This window comes from Meles meles, chromosome 10 (assembly GCF_922984935.1).
Source record: "Meles meles chromosome 10, mMelMel3.1 paternal haplotype, whole genome shotgun sequence".
NCBI lineage: Eukaryota > Metazoa > Chordata > Mammalia > Carnivora > Mustelidae > Meles > Meles meles.
Genome location: NC_060075.1, coordinates 51,658,282 through 51,677,175, shown reverse-complemented (window position 1 = coordinate 51,677,175; position 18,894 = coordinate 51,658,282). Strand labels below are relative to the sequence as shown.

The 18,894-nt window shown below is 43.0% G+C and overlaps 1 protein-coding gene across 6 annotated transcripts in view; it reads right to left on the bottom strand.

The window, feature by feature from the left end:
• OSBPL3 (oxysterol binding protein like 3) overlaps positions 1-18,894 on the bottom strand; it is a 180,291-nt gene that overhangs the window by 64,176 nt on the left and 97,221 nt on the right. For all 6 annotated transcript variants that reach the window (XM_046020812.1, XM_046020810.1, XM_046020815.1 and 3 more), the window contains exons 3-5: positions 2,081-2,197; positions 1,867-1,920; positions 781-894 (exon numbers count right to left, since the gene is read on the bottom strand). In XM_046020812.1, coding sequence (XP_045876768.1) covers positions 781-894; positions 1,867-1,920; positions 2,081-2,197 — 285 coding nt within the window. The remainder of the gene's footprint in view (positions 1-780; positions 895-1,866; positions 1,921-2,080; positions 2,198-18,894) is intronic.

Genomic DNA, 18,894 nt, shown 5'->3' with positions numbered 1-18,894 from the left:
AACTCCTCATGTTTGGGTCCCATCTAATAATTATACACAAAAACTAAAGTTCTTGAGCTTACAGCAGGTTGGGCATCATGCCAAGTTTCCTCCATGCAGCAGTACAACACGGGTACTATAATAATTCCCATTCTGGGGAAGGGTGGTGAGAAAACAGAGACTTTCAGGATTAAAAAATTTGCCAAAGGCCAATAGCCTATAAGTAGCCAGGTCAAGATCTGAACCAGATCTGGACCTCTGGACCCTACCACCTGGCAGGGGAGAGGGCAGAAGGGACGAGTGAGGCTTTCAGAGGTACTAATTGGAGGCCCATACTTTAGGAGAAAAGTTCCTGACATTCACTGTACTATGAGAATTTTATTGGAATCCCTATAAAATTAGCTAAAGTGGTAAGACTAAATATTGTGTTTCAGGGAACCTACTTTAACCCATGGTACATGGTTCTTCACTAAAAGCGCTACAGTCTGGGGGAAGGTAGGGTTATTTGGAAACATGGCGATTTTAGTAATTATTGACTGTTGTCATAATCATGGTATGTATAGGGTGTGGTCCCTACGGGGTGGGCGACAAGGATGCTAAACCTCTGGCAGCCTGTGAGACGATCCATCCAAATACCAATAGCGTCTGTAAGAAATAACGTTCATAATGAAGATCTTCTACACGTTGGTTGGATCTTTTGAAATAAACAAATTGCATTACCAAATAGCACTGTAACTGACAATCCCTTTGCAACCGAAAGAAACCGTGGGACAGGAGATCATGCCGGGGAAGTAACCTCACCTTCAGATGGTAGATGTGCTCCTCGGTATCCAGATCTATGCATTTTGATGACTTTTTTACGGACATCACTGAGAGCCCAACATCAATGCAGCCATGCAGCTTCTCTCTCTCGATCTGCAGAGGCATGAGAAGAGGGCCACTTGAGGTGCAGGGTGTTAAAAACAGTAGTAACATCCTTGATGTTCCTCTAGCCTCCCCTCCACGAATACAAACATAGTAACGATGACTTACCAAGCACTTAGTGTGAACCGGTACTGAAATAAGTGTTCTCCATGCATTACCTGTTTTAGTCTACGGGGGGGTTAAGTAACAAGTGCTTTCTTCGCACAGCCAGTGAGTAAGGAAGCAAGAGAAGAAGCCCATGAATGGACTCCCACGGCGATGAATTCACCGGTTACCTGCACTGACTTCCACAGAATTAGTTCCCACTCTCTAAATTCATTTGGAAGTGATTCAAAAAGGGGAGAAAAGGTGGGAGGCTAAGACAAACCACCAAGGGTCAGGCCTCATGTCAGGTTTTCTACAGGCAACCCGAGGACATGAGCTCTAGGAGGCAAGGGAAGCAAGAAGGGAAGTAGGTAGTGAAGGGGGAGAGGAGGACCCATACAAGGGACAGGACGAACAGTCATTCCAGCCCTTGTGGGCTGTGTCCCTCATGTTAATGCAACAGGGAGCTTCCTATCTCCTTCATCAAGGGCCTTCTCCACCAAACCCCTCAGTCACTGTAACTGTGGGAGTGATACCTGTCCTATGTTTTATTCCTGTTAGCTTGCTGGGAAAATGTCTTTTCCCACCCAGAGGACCCCTCAGCCCAACCCTAAGACCTCAACAGACCCCTGGATACCCACTGGGGTGTTGAGAGGAGCCCTCCACCTTGACTTGGTGGGCAAACTGAGCCCACCCAGAACCCAGGGCTGGGACGGTGAGAAGCTGGCACCTCTGGTCCATGTGAAGGAACTATTACCCGCTATGGTTTCCAGTTCAGAGAAATGCAATCCCCCAATGTGTACCATCTCATCCATGGGCTGACAACAATGAGCCCTTCAGAATTCTTTAATAACATATTCGATTAAGGAGAAGACTTACGTCGGTTTGGCTCTTGGCATATTTCAAGATTCCTTTGTCCAGATAGAAAAATCTCTGTAGGGAAGAAAGAGTAATTCACTAAGGCATCCCATTTAAACATGCACCCTTCTCTTGATCCCAATGTTCAACTTCAAATTAAATATACACTATACACACCTACAAACCATGTACTGAGTGGGTGCAAATAAAGATGAGTCCAAGGCCAGTGTCTTACCTTGTGCCAACCTTTCAATGGCCATTTCCTCTTTTTCAGCAAAAATCCTTTCTGAACAGCTGGCTCCTGGGTGTAATTCATCTCTCCTCTCAGCCCTTCCACCACTTCCCAGCTGTCCTGTTCCAATAAAACAGTTCGTGCTAAATGGCTACCTTCAAAAACAGTAACAACATTCAGAAGCTACTTCATCCTATTGGTAAATCCATCCGAGATGGTGAGGCTGGCTGGGGGGAAGAAGTTAAACTTTAATTTTCATACAGGTCCTGGACTTCATGGATTTAATGCTATAATTTAATGGCATCAAATTTGATTTTTTTTTTCCCAAAAGCCCTCTCCTAGAAAGGAATGTTTTTCTCTCTTTAGTGCTGAAAGGCTACAGCTTGCATTCAGTCTCATACTTCTCAGCCAGTACTTAAGCCAATTTTCCCATATTCCCACCTGATGGCTGTAGCCTTTAGTTAAAATTCAGACTGAAGTCTAGCGGTGTACAAACAGTAACTGTGTGATGATGTCAAAGGGAACAAAAATAGAACTGCCAGTAAAAGCTTTACCGTTAGCCGTGTTTCAGCACTAAAGAGAGAAAAAACATTCCTTTCTAGGAGAGGGCTTTTGGGAAATATACACGAAAAGCACAAATTTTAAAAGTACAACTGATGAATTTATACACCTATACCATCAGTAACTACCATCCAGATCAGAGAGAAACATTTCCAACACATAATTAAGTTTTGACAAACATGTCCTCCCCCACCCCTCCAATGTTTTTGAGATATTATTGGCATATAACATACACAAGTTTAAAGTATACAATGGGATGCTTTGATACCCCTCCTCTCTGCACCTCCCCCCATCACTACCCCATCACTACAAAAAGATCTACTTTCTTCACAACGTTCCAAGAATATAATAAGGCATATACTCACCGTGCTGTACATTAGATCCCCCAGAACTTACTTAATTTAGAGCTGGGCGTTTGAACAATTTCACTAGCATTTCACCATTCCCACCCCTGTCCACTCCCAGGAGACACCATTCCACTCTCTCTTTCCTTGAGTTCAGCTTTTTTAGATTCTGCATAGAAATGATAACATACGGTATTTGTTTTTCTCTGATTTATTTCACTTAGCCTAATGCACTCGGTGTCCATCCGTGTTGCTGCAAAAGACAGGATTTCCTTCTTTTTTATGGCTGGACGATATTCCCCTTTGTATGTGTAGCACATTTTCTTTATCCATTCATCCACTGATGGACACTTACGTTGTGTCCTTGTCTTGGCTACTGTGAATAAAGCTGCAATGAACGTGGGGTGCAGCTATCTCTCCATGAGACAAACGTGTCCTTTTGGCCAAGATTTCATATTGACTAACGTGCTCTTAGTCAAATGTCCAGACTACAGGTGAGGGTTACAGGTAGAAGCCAGAGGAATTGGGAGATGGACAATAGTAAGTCTGGACCAGCGCCAGGGAGCAGAAGCAATTTGATTCAAGCTGCAGGAAACAGTCCAATGGAAGGGCATGGAACCACAGGGGTCTGGGGTCCCTGGCTCAGTTTCTGCGTTGTCCTCAAGTTCAATACCTGGGAAACACGTGGTATCGAGAACACCTCTCTACTTTAGCAACTGAACTCTATGACAATCCTGGCAGATCTGCCTTCTATCTGATTGCCCTTTACCGTGAATATAGTTAAAGGCACATTCCACACTTCTGAAATGGTAGTAGGATCCCAAGAGCTAGAGTGGTAAAAGGGAATTCTTCTATGGAAAAAAGCAAAACTTATATTTAGCTCTTAAATTGGAGGACTTTTTCAGAAAGGCAGCAACGTCAAATGAGATTTCTTTATCACACCAATTATTCAAAGTCACTTAATTACACCCAGATGATACATGGAGAATGTGTATTATTAAGGAATGAGAAGCCACACACACATGCATGCACATTCATGACTTCTGTTCACACGTATTTCAGCTTAGAAAGCCATTCCTCAAAATTTAACATGTCCTACCTGCCAAAATTTTAATGAATTCTTAAGTTCGAGTTTAAAAATTCCACTGCCTCCAGGAAGCCTTCTTCAAAGGACAGTACTATTTCATCTCAGAAACTTCATCCACACTCCATCTTACCTTACCAGTGGTTTACCACTTACCTTTATATGTGAGATTTTATCATCCCTACTACACAACAGACTCCTTGAGGGTGTAAAGCATCTAGTTCACTTCTGATTTCCTCACTGTGCTCAATCTGCTGTCCTGAATAGTATACATTTGATTGGCTAATCAATAAACTTGGTCTTAGTATAAGACTGCAAACTGATTTATGTCCTTGGAACATTATAAATCAGCATGTATTTGAAATGTGCCCAATATCTTTGGGCCAAATGACTATTTAAAAGTTAAATACAGGGGCACCTGGGTGGCTCAGTGGGTTAAAGCCTCTGCCTTTGGCTCAGGTCATGATCCCAGGGTCCTGGGATCGAGCCCCGCATCAGGCTCTCTGCTCAGCAGGGAGCCTCCTTCCTCCTCTCTCTCTCTGCCTGCCTCTCTGCCTACTTGTAATTTCTGTCTTTCAAATAAATAAATAAAATCTTTAAAAATAAAAAAAATTAAAAAATAAAAAAAAAGTTAAATACAGCACATTTGTATCTGCAAAAGAGGGTATATGTGCCTGTTATTGTTGTTAAATGGAAATCAATGGCTCAAAATCTTTTGGGAAGTACTCTCAGGGGATCAAGTCCTTTCCCTTTGTTTAAAACACCCAAGCAGAAGGCAACATGCAGTGATAATACCAGACAATCATGCATGTCTGCTCAATACATTCAATTGTGAAGAATGCAAATGCCAACAGGGATTAGATGTTAACTGCATACTTTACAAAACTGAAAAAAATGGAACAAGATCATATCTATAGTTTAAAGAAAAATAAGAATTAAATTTCAAAAATGTTTCAAGGATTCATGTTAGAACTAGATCTATCCTGAATTCTTGAGACATAATACATTCCTGCCAATGAGCCAATGTGGAAGGCAGGGAATCAGACTGCATTTGTTAGCATTTAAAGGAAATAAGCCAGAAACGGTTTGCATTTATGCCAAACAAAATATCATCTTTTTTCCTTACTTTATTTTCTACCTGGGCTTAGAAATTAAAACGCTCACCAGGTTGGAAAAGCCAGATTTGAAGTATTTAAGGAAGTGGAGACTCTGCTCAAGGAAGAAAGCTCTGCAGCCAGCTCCTTTTCTGGGCTTGCCATCCAAATCCTCCCCTTCCAACTTCCTCGTCTGTCACCACCCTTGAGTTACCCGGCTGAAACCTGAGAGCCAATGTTCTCCTTGGGGGCAGACCTCTCCGTCCGGGGCTGTCAAGTGGTGGGGTACTTCCTGTTGTCTCGGTTCCCCAGATCTAATGGATGGGATCCAGGAATGGTCAAAGTCCCACAGGGCCTCCATCTCAGACAATGAAAAAGTTGCCCCACTTCCCATGAGACTTTCCAAAGTGCCAGTGGACTTTTTTGTAGGTGGAACCTGTTTTTAATTTCTTGAGCACAAAATCTGATTCTGTTTCACTCTATATTGAAGTATTTCTGCAAGGTTTTTAGACACTTTGAATTCTTAATATTGTAACTACTGGGTAACTGAGGGGAGGCTCTATTTCCTTCTGTTAGGGACTTTAACAAGCATCACCTGCCATTCTGGAGAATTGTGTCACTGAAGGCTGTGTCACTTGTGGTATCTGAATTATTAGCACAACACACTGGTATGGGTCTGCATTAGTAGCTATCATGATTTACATATAGGTATATCTGACCACATCATTATATTTCTGGTATGATCATTTGTGGACTTCTATATTTTAAAATAAATATTTTAATATTAACCACTTTCTCTGAGTTTTCCTTTATGTTACAGCAAAGCATTACAGTGATTATTTTCAAAATTATTATTCATTATGAATTAATAATGAATTTCATTTGAGGAGAGTAATGGGTCACTAAAATATTGGTCACAATAAAGGGATATTGTTTTGCTGGGATTAAGGACCACTGCTGAACCTGACATAAATTCTGTGAGAAGAAATGTTATGCCCTCATGGTGCAGTGAAATCATTCGGAACTGAGAGGGCTTAATTAATTTTCTCATAAGTGAGTACTGTCATTTTCATCCTCAAAAATGTTTATATTCTCTGTCCCTTCCTCTCTGTTCCCCAGCCACTATCCTGACCCAAGCTCTCATCCAACCTGGTTTCCCAAGACTCTCCACTTCCATAATCATTTATGGGGCCCCATTATGCCCTATACTCCATGCAGTATACAAATGAATATAATGCAATGCTTGTCTGCATTTCCACTCTGGTGGTTTATTCATATTGTTTGAGCCTCCCAGAATCTTCTCTTGATCTTCTCCACCCATGCAAACCCTTCAAAATTTTAGTTCAGTTTCTGAAATTTTCCTAAATTATCCAACCCACATCAACTATATATTACTGTAAATATGGTATTATTTATTATCAATAATTATTATTGACATTATATTATAATCAATACTATAAAGTAGTATTATTTATTATCAAATGACTTAGTGTTTCATTGGTTCATGATTTTTTTTCCCTACTTTTATCCTAGGACTTTGGTTTTTTCTCCTCAAAACAGTTATAGGGGAAAACCCTACACTGCTTAGAAACCCAGCAATGGTCTATATATATATTTAAAATTTTTGCTATATATGTGATATTTATGCTATATGCTATATATATATATCTCAAATAAAAGAATTCTCCCAGGTTTATTAACTATTGGGCTTTCAACCCAAGAAAATGGATTAAGTCCTCAAACCAAGTAAATGGTGCTAGATAGATGGTTAACTAGGAAGTATTAAGTCGTACCCATACTTCTATATAGGCTGACATTTAAAACACAAAAGAATAGGGCCAGGAAATACTACCCAAGGGAGTCGACTAAAACAACAACAATATAAACAATAATCACATAAAATAATTGGAGAACAGTTTTTAGCTCCATGAAAGCAGGAATCTTTTCTGCCTTGCTCACTACTTACTAGGGCACGTAGGTATGAATAAATATGTTGAACAAATACATGAAACACAATAACTAAATGTATTAAGCATGTACTATCTGCCAGGTTGTGTGCTAAACACTATACTTACATTATGATACTTAATCCTTGCCCTATCCTGTGAGGTTGGATTAGTATCCTTATTGTTGGAATGTGGAAACTTCCGGAAATTTTTGGAATGAGGAAGAGAGCATTAGGTAACTTCTTTAACGTGATAAAGCCACCAAATAGTAAAGCCACCTGACTTCAGAACCTCCGTTTTTATTCAGGCTGCTATGTATTATAATATAACACATATTCTGCTATAATTTGAATATATAAATTCTGATGATGAACTGGGGTAAATGCCAAGCAGCAGCCAAGATCCTGAAGCAGTCTGAAGGAGTTAGGGAACACTGTCCTACGGGTAGAGACAAGCAAGGTCTGGGGTCCTGCTCAGAGCTACCATGTTTCCTATCCTGCAGTCCCACTGAATGAGGGCAGGAAATCAGCTTGTGCATTTTAACACTGCCAATTCTTGGCTTCTTCACTTTTTTATATTTGGAATGTCTGTCCCATCTACTTCTCAACCTGCGAATTCTCATTTGCCCCAAACCTTCTCCTTGGGGGACAAATTCTCTCCCTCATCAGCACCTCCACAAACCTCACAAATGAGTCTCTCTCTGAGCCAGAACATGGTTCCGTGCGACCAGGGACAAGGTCCTCTATGAAGTAATCTCACTACTGGGGACGTATGGGGCCTGAATAAAATACTCACTGAATGAACGAGTCTGAGGAGCAAGGGGGTATGAAAAGGGCCCAGCAGAGTCCTCAGGATGAGGGATTTTAATCAGGTGTGCTGGAACGGGGGTGAACTGGTACTCAGGACAGAAAAAAGCAAAGATGCCAGCTTCTCTGGGCTCAAGGGACCAGGCGTCCCGAAGGAGCTGTTTCTGTTCCACACACCTGGTGACCAGGGAGTAGAGCATGCACCTTGAGCTGAATGTCCTAGGATACAGGACAGGGAGGCCTTGGGCCCCCGGGGGAGATCGAGGCCCTGCTGACTTAGCCCAACACGGCTGGCTGATGTGCCCTGAGGCTGTCAGGCTGAAAGCTCACAATGAGTATCAGATGGAGAGAGAAATGTGACAGGGGCTGGGGAAAGCGGCTTCCTAAGATCTCCGCTTCAGTTTAACTGAAGACAGTCTGGCACTGTTGTCCGGCATTAAATTCAGTCTGTTTTACTGAATGTCAAAAGAGTGCCAAATATAGAAAGCTGCTTTGTAGTTGGAAAGGCAACTAAGCATTTATCTGTGCTCATGAGCTGGCACAGTTCATTTCCATATTGCTGAGTGCACGAGTTGAAAGCGCCCCCCCAGCCCCCCCCGCCCAGCACAGCTGTTTCCACAGTGTACGTCTCCTCTGCGACTTTCAAATGCTGGATTCTCAGTGCTGTCCTTGCGGTGATGTCAGAAATAGAAAGTGACTTAAAACTTCCATTCTTCCTGCAGCTGAAGAGTGTTGGGGAAGAAGTTTTGTGGCTGCCTCTCCCTATCTGGCATGACTGGGGAGTGGGTTGCTCTAGATTATTTAATCTCAGGATTTTAAAATTCACAAGGCAACAATACCCAGCATTAGATCACATGGAGCATAACTTAACAAATTTAATGATCTTAAAGGCATTTCTGATTTTTTTTAAAAGATTTTCTTTATTTGAGAGAGAGAGCATGATGGGGGGTGGGCACAGAGGGGCAAGCAGAGCCCTCTGCTGAGTATGGAGCCCAATGTAGGGCTTGATCCTGGGACATTGAGATCATGACCTGAAGGAATCCAGAAGCTTCACCAACTGGGCTCTGTTCTCTGTGATGCTCTGCTCTGGCAACAGGGCCTCTTGAGAGCTGCACCTACTGTTAAAGATGGAGACACCAAACCTACAAATGTCACCGCGCTTGGGCCATGCAGCCCATCAGCTACAACTGCCTGATGGTCTGCGCGTCTCCAATGACTCTGTAATGAAGGTGCACAGAGTCTGACCAACATCACCCGCTGTGAAGTGGAGGGTCCCATTTGTGGTCTGCAGACCGCACACACAACCTCTATGCCCAACGCCCACTCGGACAAGATCACCCACGAGGATACTAGAGGCCACCCAAGGCCACCTGCTGCCCTGCCAGTCCAGCTCCTCGCCGCCGGGGCCTGCTCTCCCCCCAGCACAATCAGTCTGCCTCATGTTCCCGCACTTGACAGGCGCGCGTGTTAGGCAGTGAGGACAGGGTAACTCTGAACTCAAGGGACTCAAGAGTCTCTTCCAGGCTTATTTAGTTTTCTGGGTACAGAAGGAATGATTAGTTTTCCCTTGCAGAGTCGTGGAGTCATTCTTTTAAACCTCAGAGTTTGAAAGAGAATGTGAAGTCATCTTCCCGGCTCTTTCGTTGAGAGACGAGGAAGCTACGAGAAAATATTTGTGTAGGACCACGAAGATGAGTGAAGGACTTCTGAGGACTCCGACCTAGTGCCCTTCCCACTACCTTTTCTAAGAATTCCCTCAGTGTCACAGGGGCAGTTGGTCTCACGGAAAAGCCCCCGGGCTCACTCCCCACACAGGGGCAGGTGCATGTGAGGCCCGAGAAACTCTCCCATGCAGACGCTTCTGTGAAGGGAACTCAGTCAGACGCACAAAGTACGGATGTTCTCTTGCACTCTTTATTGTATACCTCCCATCACCATTTTAATATTTTATCTTTACTACCTTTTCATTAAAAAAAAAAATCATACTGTAGGGACGCCTGGGTGGCTTAGTCGGCGAAGCATCTGCTTTCGGCTCAGGTCATGATCTGGGGTTCCTAGGATCAAACCCTGCATCGGGCTCCCTGCTCAGTGGGAAGACTGCTTCTCCCTCTGCCTGCCACTTCCCCTACTTGTGCTCTCTCTCTTTGACAAATAAATAAAATCTTAAAAATCATACTGTCTTTGGCATATCATAGAGCTCTGCACTTCAGTGTCAGCCTGGAGAGAACCGCAGACTGTGTGTGTGTGTGCAGACATCACACATCTGCTCTCCAATTACAGGACACACAACTCCTGAAGAAAACCCTCTTCGTTGCTGGATGGCGCTAGCTGATAACGGTGTTCTCTCCGGCGAGGGTGCTCAAAACTGTGTTGGTTTTTTTTCCAGAACTAATTGAAATTGCAATCAAAGTAGAGACACATTCTGGCTAACTAATGCGCATATAATTTAGAATCATAGGAGTAGGTACCAGAATAGGCTCTTCCTGTCTCTGATCCAAATCATCGGCGATTTCCTCCTCAGTCTGTACAAGAATAACGTTCTCATAATGAGAACCCAGTGACAGGATAACATCCCGGGGAGCCTTGCGAATCAAAGAAGGAATGACTGAGGTGTTACGGAAGTTAGAGTCCGGTTTGTAACTGACCTTCCATTTAATAAGGCAGGCTCTACCCAGAGGTCTGAGGCTTAGCACCAGATACTGGAGATGGAAAGACGGAAAACCCAGGGTTGGCTTCCCAGAAGTTAGCATATATTTAAAATAAAGAGATATGAGGCTGAAGACTTGGAAATGCTGAATGGGAGATTCAAAAGAACGTGCTACCAGAGTTCTCAAGCACAATCCCATGAGCTAGACCCACCTCAGGAGGAATCCTTGAGCTGGGACTCAAAGAAATATGGACACGGGGGTCAAGGGCTCAGCAGAACCACAGCAGCTCTGGACGCTCTCAGGGAGAATGTGTTTGTATCAGCTAAGGTTGCTGTAACAGAACACCACAGACTTGGTAGAGGCTGGGAAGTCCAAGATCCCGGTGAGATTCTGCTTCCTGGTGTGTAGACAGCTGCCTTCCCGCCCTGTGCTCCCACCGCCCTTTGGTGTGTGAGAGTGAGCGCTGGTGTCCTTCCCCTTCTTATAAGGATACTAATCCCATCTTGAAGGCACCAGCCCTCAGAACGTAATCTAAACCTAATTACCTCCTGCAGGCCTGCCTCTGAATACCAGCAGGAGGGTTAGGGCTTCAATATATGAAAGTGGGGGCGGGGAATGAAAACATTCAGTCCACTGAGAACATTACTCCTCTCTTCCAGTTTCAGTGGCTACTGGCATCCTTGGTTTGGAGCCATATCGCTCCAACCTCTGCCTCTGCCTTCATATCCATGTCTGTATTCTCCCGTGTGCTTCTTACGAGGACACCAGTCACTGAGTTTAGGGCTGAACCTGATAGTCCAGGATGATCTCTTCATCTCAAGATCCTTAAATTAATTACATCTGTAAAGATCCTCTTTCCAAATAAGTTCCAAGGACTAGGCTGTGGATGTAACATTTGGGAGATGGGGACACCATTCCCCCACTACTTGACAAAAGGAACCAGGAAGCCAGAGATGCGCCAGGGATGGGCCCGCTCTGACATGGGACAGACAGAAGGTGACTTTAGTTGGGAGGCAGACTTGTGTACAGATGTGAAGGGAGACACAGCTGCTCTTGATGGCAGGGCCAGCGTGTAGAGGATTTAGGGAGGGTGTCAGATTATTCTAGAGAAGGCTTCTGTTTTGCCACGGTCCTACTTCTTATACTGCCATTTCTGGGCCTTCAGCATTTTAATATCAGCCTATCACCAAAGTTGATTTAGACTCTCCCTCCCTAGGAAAGAACTGTTGAGTCGGTTCAGTTTATATCTGCATAAAAATTGAAGAGAAAATTCCAGTAACTGCATAGCCAGTAAGCTGTGCTCTCAAGAAGAGCTTTGGGGTCACTGCTCTGCTTTCATATATACTACACTATGGCTGATACCAACTGTAAATAAATAAACAGAATTCCTAAAGCACCGCATGTAGTCTCTATCATAGTAGTATTTCTTTTTTTCTTTTTTTAAAGATACTATTTATTTGTTAGAAAGGCAGAGAGAACACAAGCAGGGAGAGGGGCGAAAGGAGAGAGAGAGAAGCAGGCTTCCTGCTTAGCAAGAAGCCCTATGCAGGACTCGATCCCAGGATCCTGAGATCATGACTGAAGCAGAAGGCAGACACTTAACCGACTGAGCCACCCAGGCGGCCCCGAGGTAGTATTTCTAAATCCCACTGGAATATAGTTTCTGTGCTCGTCATCCTGCAACTGCACAACAGCATAAACAGTCCAGCAACTTCCAGAAGTGTTACAGGAGCTCGGTTTCTCCTGTTTTTCACAGTGTGGAATGTAGCTGACAGTTTATCATTTGTGGACATGGAGAGTAACAAAGACGCCCTGACAACTCAAATATGTCATTTTAGCTGAAGTCTTTACCTCTTCTACCAAACATTTGTTTGCTTTTTTCTTTCCAAGACTTAGAGTGGGGACACATTGAGAACTGAGCCTGTATCTTTGCCCTACCTCTTCTCAGTGTGACTTGCTTAGTTAGGTATGACCAAAAGGTAGGCAATAATAAATAAATAAAAGAATAATAAATAAATTATATTTATTTATTATTATTAAAAGAATAATAAATAAATTATATTTATTTATTATTAAAAGAATAATAAATTAATAGGGCAAGAATAAATAAAAGGGCCAGAAAGTGAGAATCTGGAAAACTAACACAAAAACATATAATTAATTATTTTGCTCTGTTGGGTCCACCAGGAACAAAAAACAAAAATGAAACAGAACAGCAGCTCCAGAGAGACCTCAGGGATCCTAAGAACGTTTCTGCATTATTCTCGTCCTTACATCCACAAAGGTGTTTGCCTATGGAGGTTTGTTTCAATAACAATCTTTTGTACCTAAGGCACATGAAACTTGAATGAATGTCTAAAGCAGCTTTCTAGTACCTAACGAAATCCGAAATCTGGTGTTCTCCCAATAGCTGCTTTCCTGGTCCCCTACCGCTTACAAGCTGTGTGACTCAGAACAAGTCAGTTAATATTTCTGAGCCATATTTTCTTTCTCAAGTGTAGAAAATAATACAGACCTCGCTGCGTTGTTTTGAGATTCCAGGGGATAGTATGAAAGGATACATGAGCTATAAAAAACGCTAACAGACACTTGTTAATTTCTGGTATCCCTCACTAACACTTCCTCTCAGACCAGCCCAGACAGAAGCAGCCCAGCCATGTGACTGCTGTGCCGCGCAGCTGGCTGCGGAAAGGAGGAAGTGGGGAAGCAGTCACCATGAGGTGTTGCGTGAGGGCGCTTGGGACTCCTGCTTCTGGAAGGTCAATGGTTTATGCATCCTGACACTTACACAGAACCTACTGCCTGAAGCCTTTCGTGTAATTTGCACAGCCTTGTAAGAAACCAAGGCAAAGAGAGTTAAGTAACTTGTGCAAGGTCAAACTGTTTATCAACAGTCCGAGGTTATAACTCAGGCCCTCCAGCATCCAAGGGAGTTCATGCTCGTCGCCTGTCATCTTTTGTGACCATCACAGAATAATAACTGATACAATGACGACATTCTCAAGTCTCTCCTCCTTGACTGGTTGGTCTTCCTTGCAGTGTTTATACAGCTCATACTTTTAAAAGGCAGATGTTAAATCTCAGCGTCTCTAAAGATATGATTATATAACAGAAATAAGTAGGATGAAGCATGTTCAATACCCGAGGACTACGCAAGTTCGATAAACACTGGAGCACTGGAGCTTTCATTCATTTTTCGCTCCGTGGCATATTCTCTCCCACTCAGCCTCAAGTCTTAGGGGTTCTGGCACCAAATCCAGACAGCCTGGGCTCCTGGAAGTACAACATATTCTAATAGCCTGCATAAATACACCCTCATCAGGTGACCCTGGGAGAACTCAAACACCATCTCGGATTAGCCCAGGACCAGGCGGGTGACCAGAGCAAACTGCATAACTATATGGAGACTTACCTAGCAATGGCTCTCTCTCTCCATTTTAAATCCCCTACAATCAAGAGTGAAACACTTGCCAATTATTTTAAAAGGATTCATTTCCTGATTCCTAACTTATTATATAGCAAATACTAACAACACATTAGGAAAGAAAGGAAGCATGCTCTCCTTACAAAGCAGTCTCCCCCACAGTGTCGGTTTTTTTTTTTTTAAGATTTTATTTATTTGACAGAGAAAGACACAATGAGAGAGGGAACACAAGCAGGCGCAGTGGGAGAGGGTGAAGTAGGCTTCCCGCCAAGCAGGGAGCCCAATGCGGGACCTGATCCCACGACCCTGGGATCATGACCTGAGCCTGAGCCGAAGGCAGACACTTAATGACTGAGCTACCCAGGCACCCCATAGTGTTGATTTCTTAACTTTAGTGGTCTATTCAGCTGTCCCGTCCTTGGTAGCTTCATATATCCCTGCTCAGGGTCTTTTAATGATAGCTTCTTAATAGATGTTGCCTAAAGAATTAAAAACTTGGGCATACTGGACTGTTTCAATAAAGACAAAACTTACTCATCTTTATCTAACACAGTCTGGTTTCTGAAATGTGTTACTTTGAAAGTTCTAGGAAAAAAAATGTAAGGGGGCAGTGGAAAGAAGGCGAGAGGAAATTACTCATATTTTACAAGTTCAGAAATAGCAATTCTTTCTCCCACTTAGGTATCCCTTAACCTACTTAATATATCCACAGAGCTTTCTGAACAGTTATCTCTCAACCTAGCAATGGCATGCTTATTCACTCATTGATCCACACTTACCTAATGTCTGCCATGTGCTACCCTAGGTTCTTCATATTTATTATTTCACTTAGTTCTCCAAAGTAAGCACAATGATCCCAATTTCACAGCTGAAGAGCTGAGACTCAGAGGTTTTAGGTAACGTGGCAAGGTCAGCCAGCTAGCAAAAAAGCAGAGCCCATGTGAATACAGGTCAGTTGCAACAAGACGCCTTTACGTCTGCTCTACGCTTTCCAACAGAGTGTTGGTTCAGAGACTACGGGTACAGAAAGCGGTTAGGAATGTCATCATTTGCCAGAAGAAATTCAATGGCGAGGCCTTTGTTCATTTTTGAAGATCCTCATGATACACCCCTGGAAGGAGGGAGCTCGGGAATTGGTGGGCATTTTGTTCCCACTCCCCATGCCCACCTGGCCCTATTGTTCTAACGTATGGATTCTTGCTGTTGGCATTCAGTAAATTTAGTCCAATAATTTGCATCTGCCATGTGCAAAGCCCTGTGCTAGGTTCTGTGAGGACTAAAAAGATGTGTAAATAGAAACTCAGAATTCTGAGAAGTATACACTCTTTCGACCAATGAATCAATCAAAAGAGGGTATCCACATGAGCAGAGAAAAGGGCAGTGTTTAGCTTGGCATTAGTCAAACTCAAGGTTCCCAAATGGAACATGTGAAGGCCTATCTCAAATCCTATCTGGGGCTTGGTAGAATTGGGCTGCCCTCTTTCTCTGCTCCTCTTCTCTCTACGAGAATGAGCTCTAACCAGACTTTCACACCTACCTCTCCCACTAGACAATGGCACTAGTGACCTCCACAACCAATGGTCATTTCCAGGATTCAATTTATTGGAACTACCAGCAGCATTCATTAAAAGTAAATGAATTAAAGTGTTGCAATTCAACACAGACTTGCACATATCTTGGAAATGATCTGCAGGGAGTACATATTATTTTTATAAGTTACTTTAACAATATTACAGTGATAGGGGTGCCTGGATGGCTCAGTGGATTGAGCCTCTGCCTTCGGCTCAGGTTGTGACTTCAGGGTCCTGGGATCGAACCCCATATCAGGCTCTCTGCTGAGCAGAGAGCCTGCTTCCACCTCTCTCCCTGCCTGCCTCTCTACTTGTGATCTGTCTGCCAAATAAATAAATAAAATCTTTTTTTTTAATTATAAAAAAATAAAAATAAAAGTGATAAATGAAGATTCTTTTCCAGAAAAATCACAAAATTCAAAAGGAAAGAACAGTTTCATATGACTCAATCTAGCTAGAGGGGCAGGTGAAGCAAAGCCTGGAACAGGGAGGGACACTAGCAAAGACGGACCTAGCACACTACAAAAAATAGGGTATGAGTAAGACAGTCAGAAGGGGCTGACCGCCTGTTCCTTGGGTAAGCTGGTTCCTTTAACTGGGGATTTCCTCAGGGAGAAGAGGTTCCCGTCCTGCGGACGAAGGCACTATATCAGAAGGATGTTCTGCTTTTCTTCAAAGAGATCCATCTCTTCCGCAGACTGTCAGGGTTCCTAACACAAGACCATTTCCCTTCTGGCTCGGGAACGAGCCTCAGTTCAAAGGGAACTGATCTGTAATTGTGAGAATTTCATAAATGGACAGAGGATCTTCCTCCAAAGAGTTTTAACATCTTTTAGTCAGGAAAAACATTCCATTTTTTTCTCATAACAACCCTGGAGAGGAAGCAGGAGGGGAGTTTTGTCTCCATTTCATGGATCAAGAACTGAGGCAAACTTCACTTGTCTAAAGTTCTTGCAACAGCAGAATATAAAGCTCTAGCAGAGAGGGCTCGATCTCAACCCTCTAATAGCACTAACGGGCGACAAACGCAACACCTGTGCCACCATTCACCCTGCCCACACCCGCAAGCTAGAGCTGAGAACATGGGGCTCTTCCCCACGAGTCAGACTCAACCCCAGAATCCTTCCCAAAACCAGGCTCTAAGCAGCTGCTCCCAACAGATAGGTGCTGGCACGGAAGAGGAAAAATCACTTATACCCATGAGAGCACAAGGCCCGGCAGAACAGGAAAGGGGTGAGGATTCACCAACTTGCTTCACTTATTGTAGGTAAGGATTAGGCCAGATAGTGAAGATTGCAAATGCAGCCCAGACATTAAATATCTTATTACACTCTTCTCAAAAAGATTTCGGGGACACCTGGGTGGCTCAGTCAGTTAAGCGTCCTACTTTTGATTTCGCCTCACATCATGATCTCAATGTCTTGAGATCAAGGCCATGTGTCCGGTTCTGCACCGGGCATGGAGCCTGCTTGATATTCTCTCTCTCTCTCTCTGCCCTCTGTCCCTCCCCCACGACCCATGCACTCTCTCTCAAAAAAAAAAAAAAAAAAAATTAAAATAAATGAATAAACAAAAGCATTTTGTTAATGGGTATAAAGGAAGGCACTTTTTTATGTTAAAAGTATATATTCACAGATACACTGTATACTTTTGTGTGCCTTTGTACCACACTAACCAGTACTGGGTAGGTACATGTACAATGCCTGTAGAAGTTCCTAGGGGCAAAAAGCTCAACTATTCTCTATGAGTATTTACATTCTCCATACATAAGAATGAAGTTCAAATTAATGTTAACTATAACAAAAATGAATGTTAATATTAACTCAGGACCTTTTATGAGTCGGACCCTGAATTAGATGTTTTAGTTTTCACTCTCACAATAATCTATGTGAAAATAACTATTATTATTTCAGTTTTACTGATGAGAAAACAGAGGCTTAAGTTTAAGAATTTAAGGTCACAGAACCAATGAATGGATGGAACCGAGGCTGGAGAGTTCAAGTTCTAATCACCAACGCATATATTCCTCCCAAAATCATATCGAGAAGATTATATTTGTAGGTTGTTCCCATACTGACAAAATGAGGCATGCTGTATTTAAATTTCAAAAGCCCTAGTATTTAAGCTAAAAGATGACAGAATCCTTCTTGGGTATTCATGTTCTAAATTGTCAACTCTGTCTTAGATCAGAAGCAAAAACAAAGACACCAATCACAATTCTTGATCATTCTGTCCTTCAGGGAAGCAAGCTCTTCAAACAAGACATACAGATAAGGAATACCTCTATATAAATGCATAGTTCCTCATGATTTCATGTGAGGAGACTCTGGGATAGGGAAGGACAAGTTCAAATTCAGTTCAAGAAACAAGGACAAGAGCAAGTTCAGTGCAAGGAACTGAAAGAAAGCCAGTGTGGCTGGAGTACGTACACTCTCAATGTCACCTAGCGATGCTGGAAGAGAATTTAAGTAAAACAACCTAAGACAACAGAGTCTTTCAGCCAAGACTATGTTGTAAGCATGCGCATTCAGTGACCCTCTCTTGTCACCACCCCAGGTCCAAAACAGCAAAAATATATAAAGTTATAGACATGTAGGGGCTTAGTGTGATTAAATCTGTGTGATTAAAAAAATTTAAATATCTCCATGGATCAAAATAGAAATGCAAAAGAAAATTGCAGACAGAAGTGTCTAGGAGTCCTGCTTCTGTGGGCTAATGGGGCCAAAAATGTCCGTAGGAAAAGTCTGGGACCTGAGTTAGGGTCACAGCTGGAAATAAACAAATGTGGAGTGGGGCTCCACACCACAGTGAAAGGGGGCTTTAAAACTTGCCTTATCCAGGGAGGTGGCAGAAGGCAGACACAGCCTTACAACCAGACTTGGGCCAAGTGTGCTGGCCTGGCGGTGGATCTTGGACATTCTATCACTGACATGGAACAGAAGCCTCCAGCTGCAAATATAACCCTTGGCTCGGGGTTGGGGTCCTCGGAGGTAAGAAGCAGGTAAGAGCAAATCCCTAGGTAGGGCAGGGCAGGTGCAAGGAAAGAAACTCAACTCAAGATGACCCTCTAAAGCATAATTCCAAAGCACAGGAGAAAACCCAGCATTAAGGAGGGTCCAACACGGTCACCATCAGGCTTACCCACCCCCTCCCTACCACAAAATGTAAAGAACAGCCTCATAGTGACTTTAAACAGAAGCTTTAAAAAACAAGAAGGTTGTTGCACAGATCATCTTTATCAGCTAGAATTCAACATTCCTCACATTAAATTTCTCATTATATAAATCTTGAAATTCTAAGTGTTGAACTCGTACTGTCCAGTGAAGTGACTAGAAACAC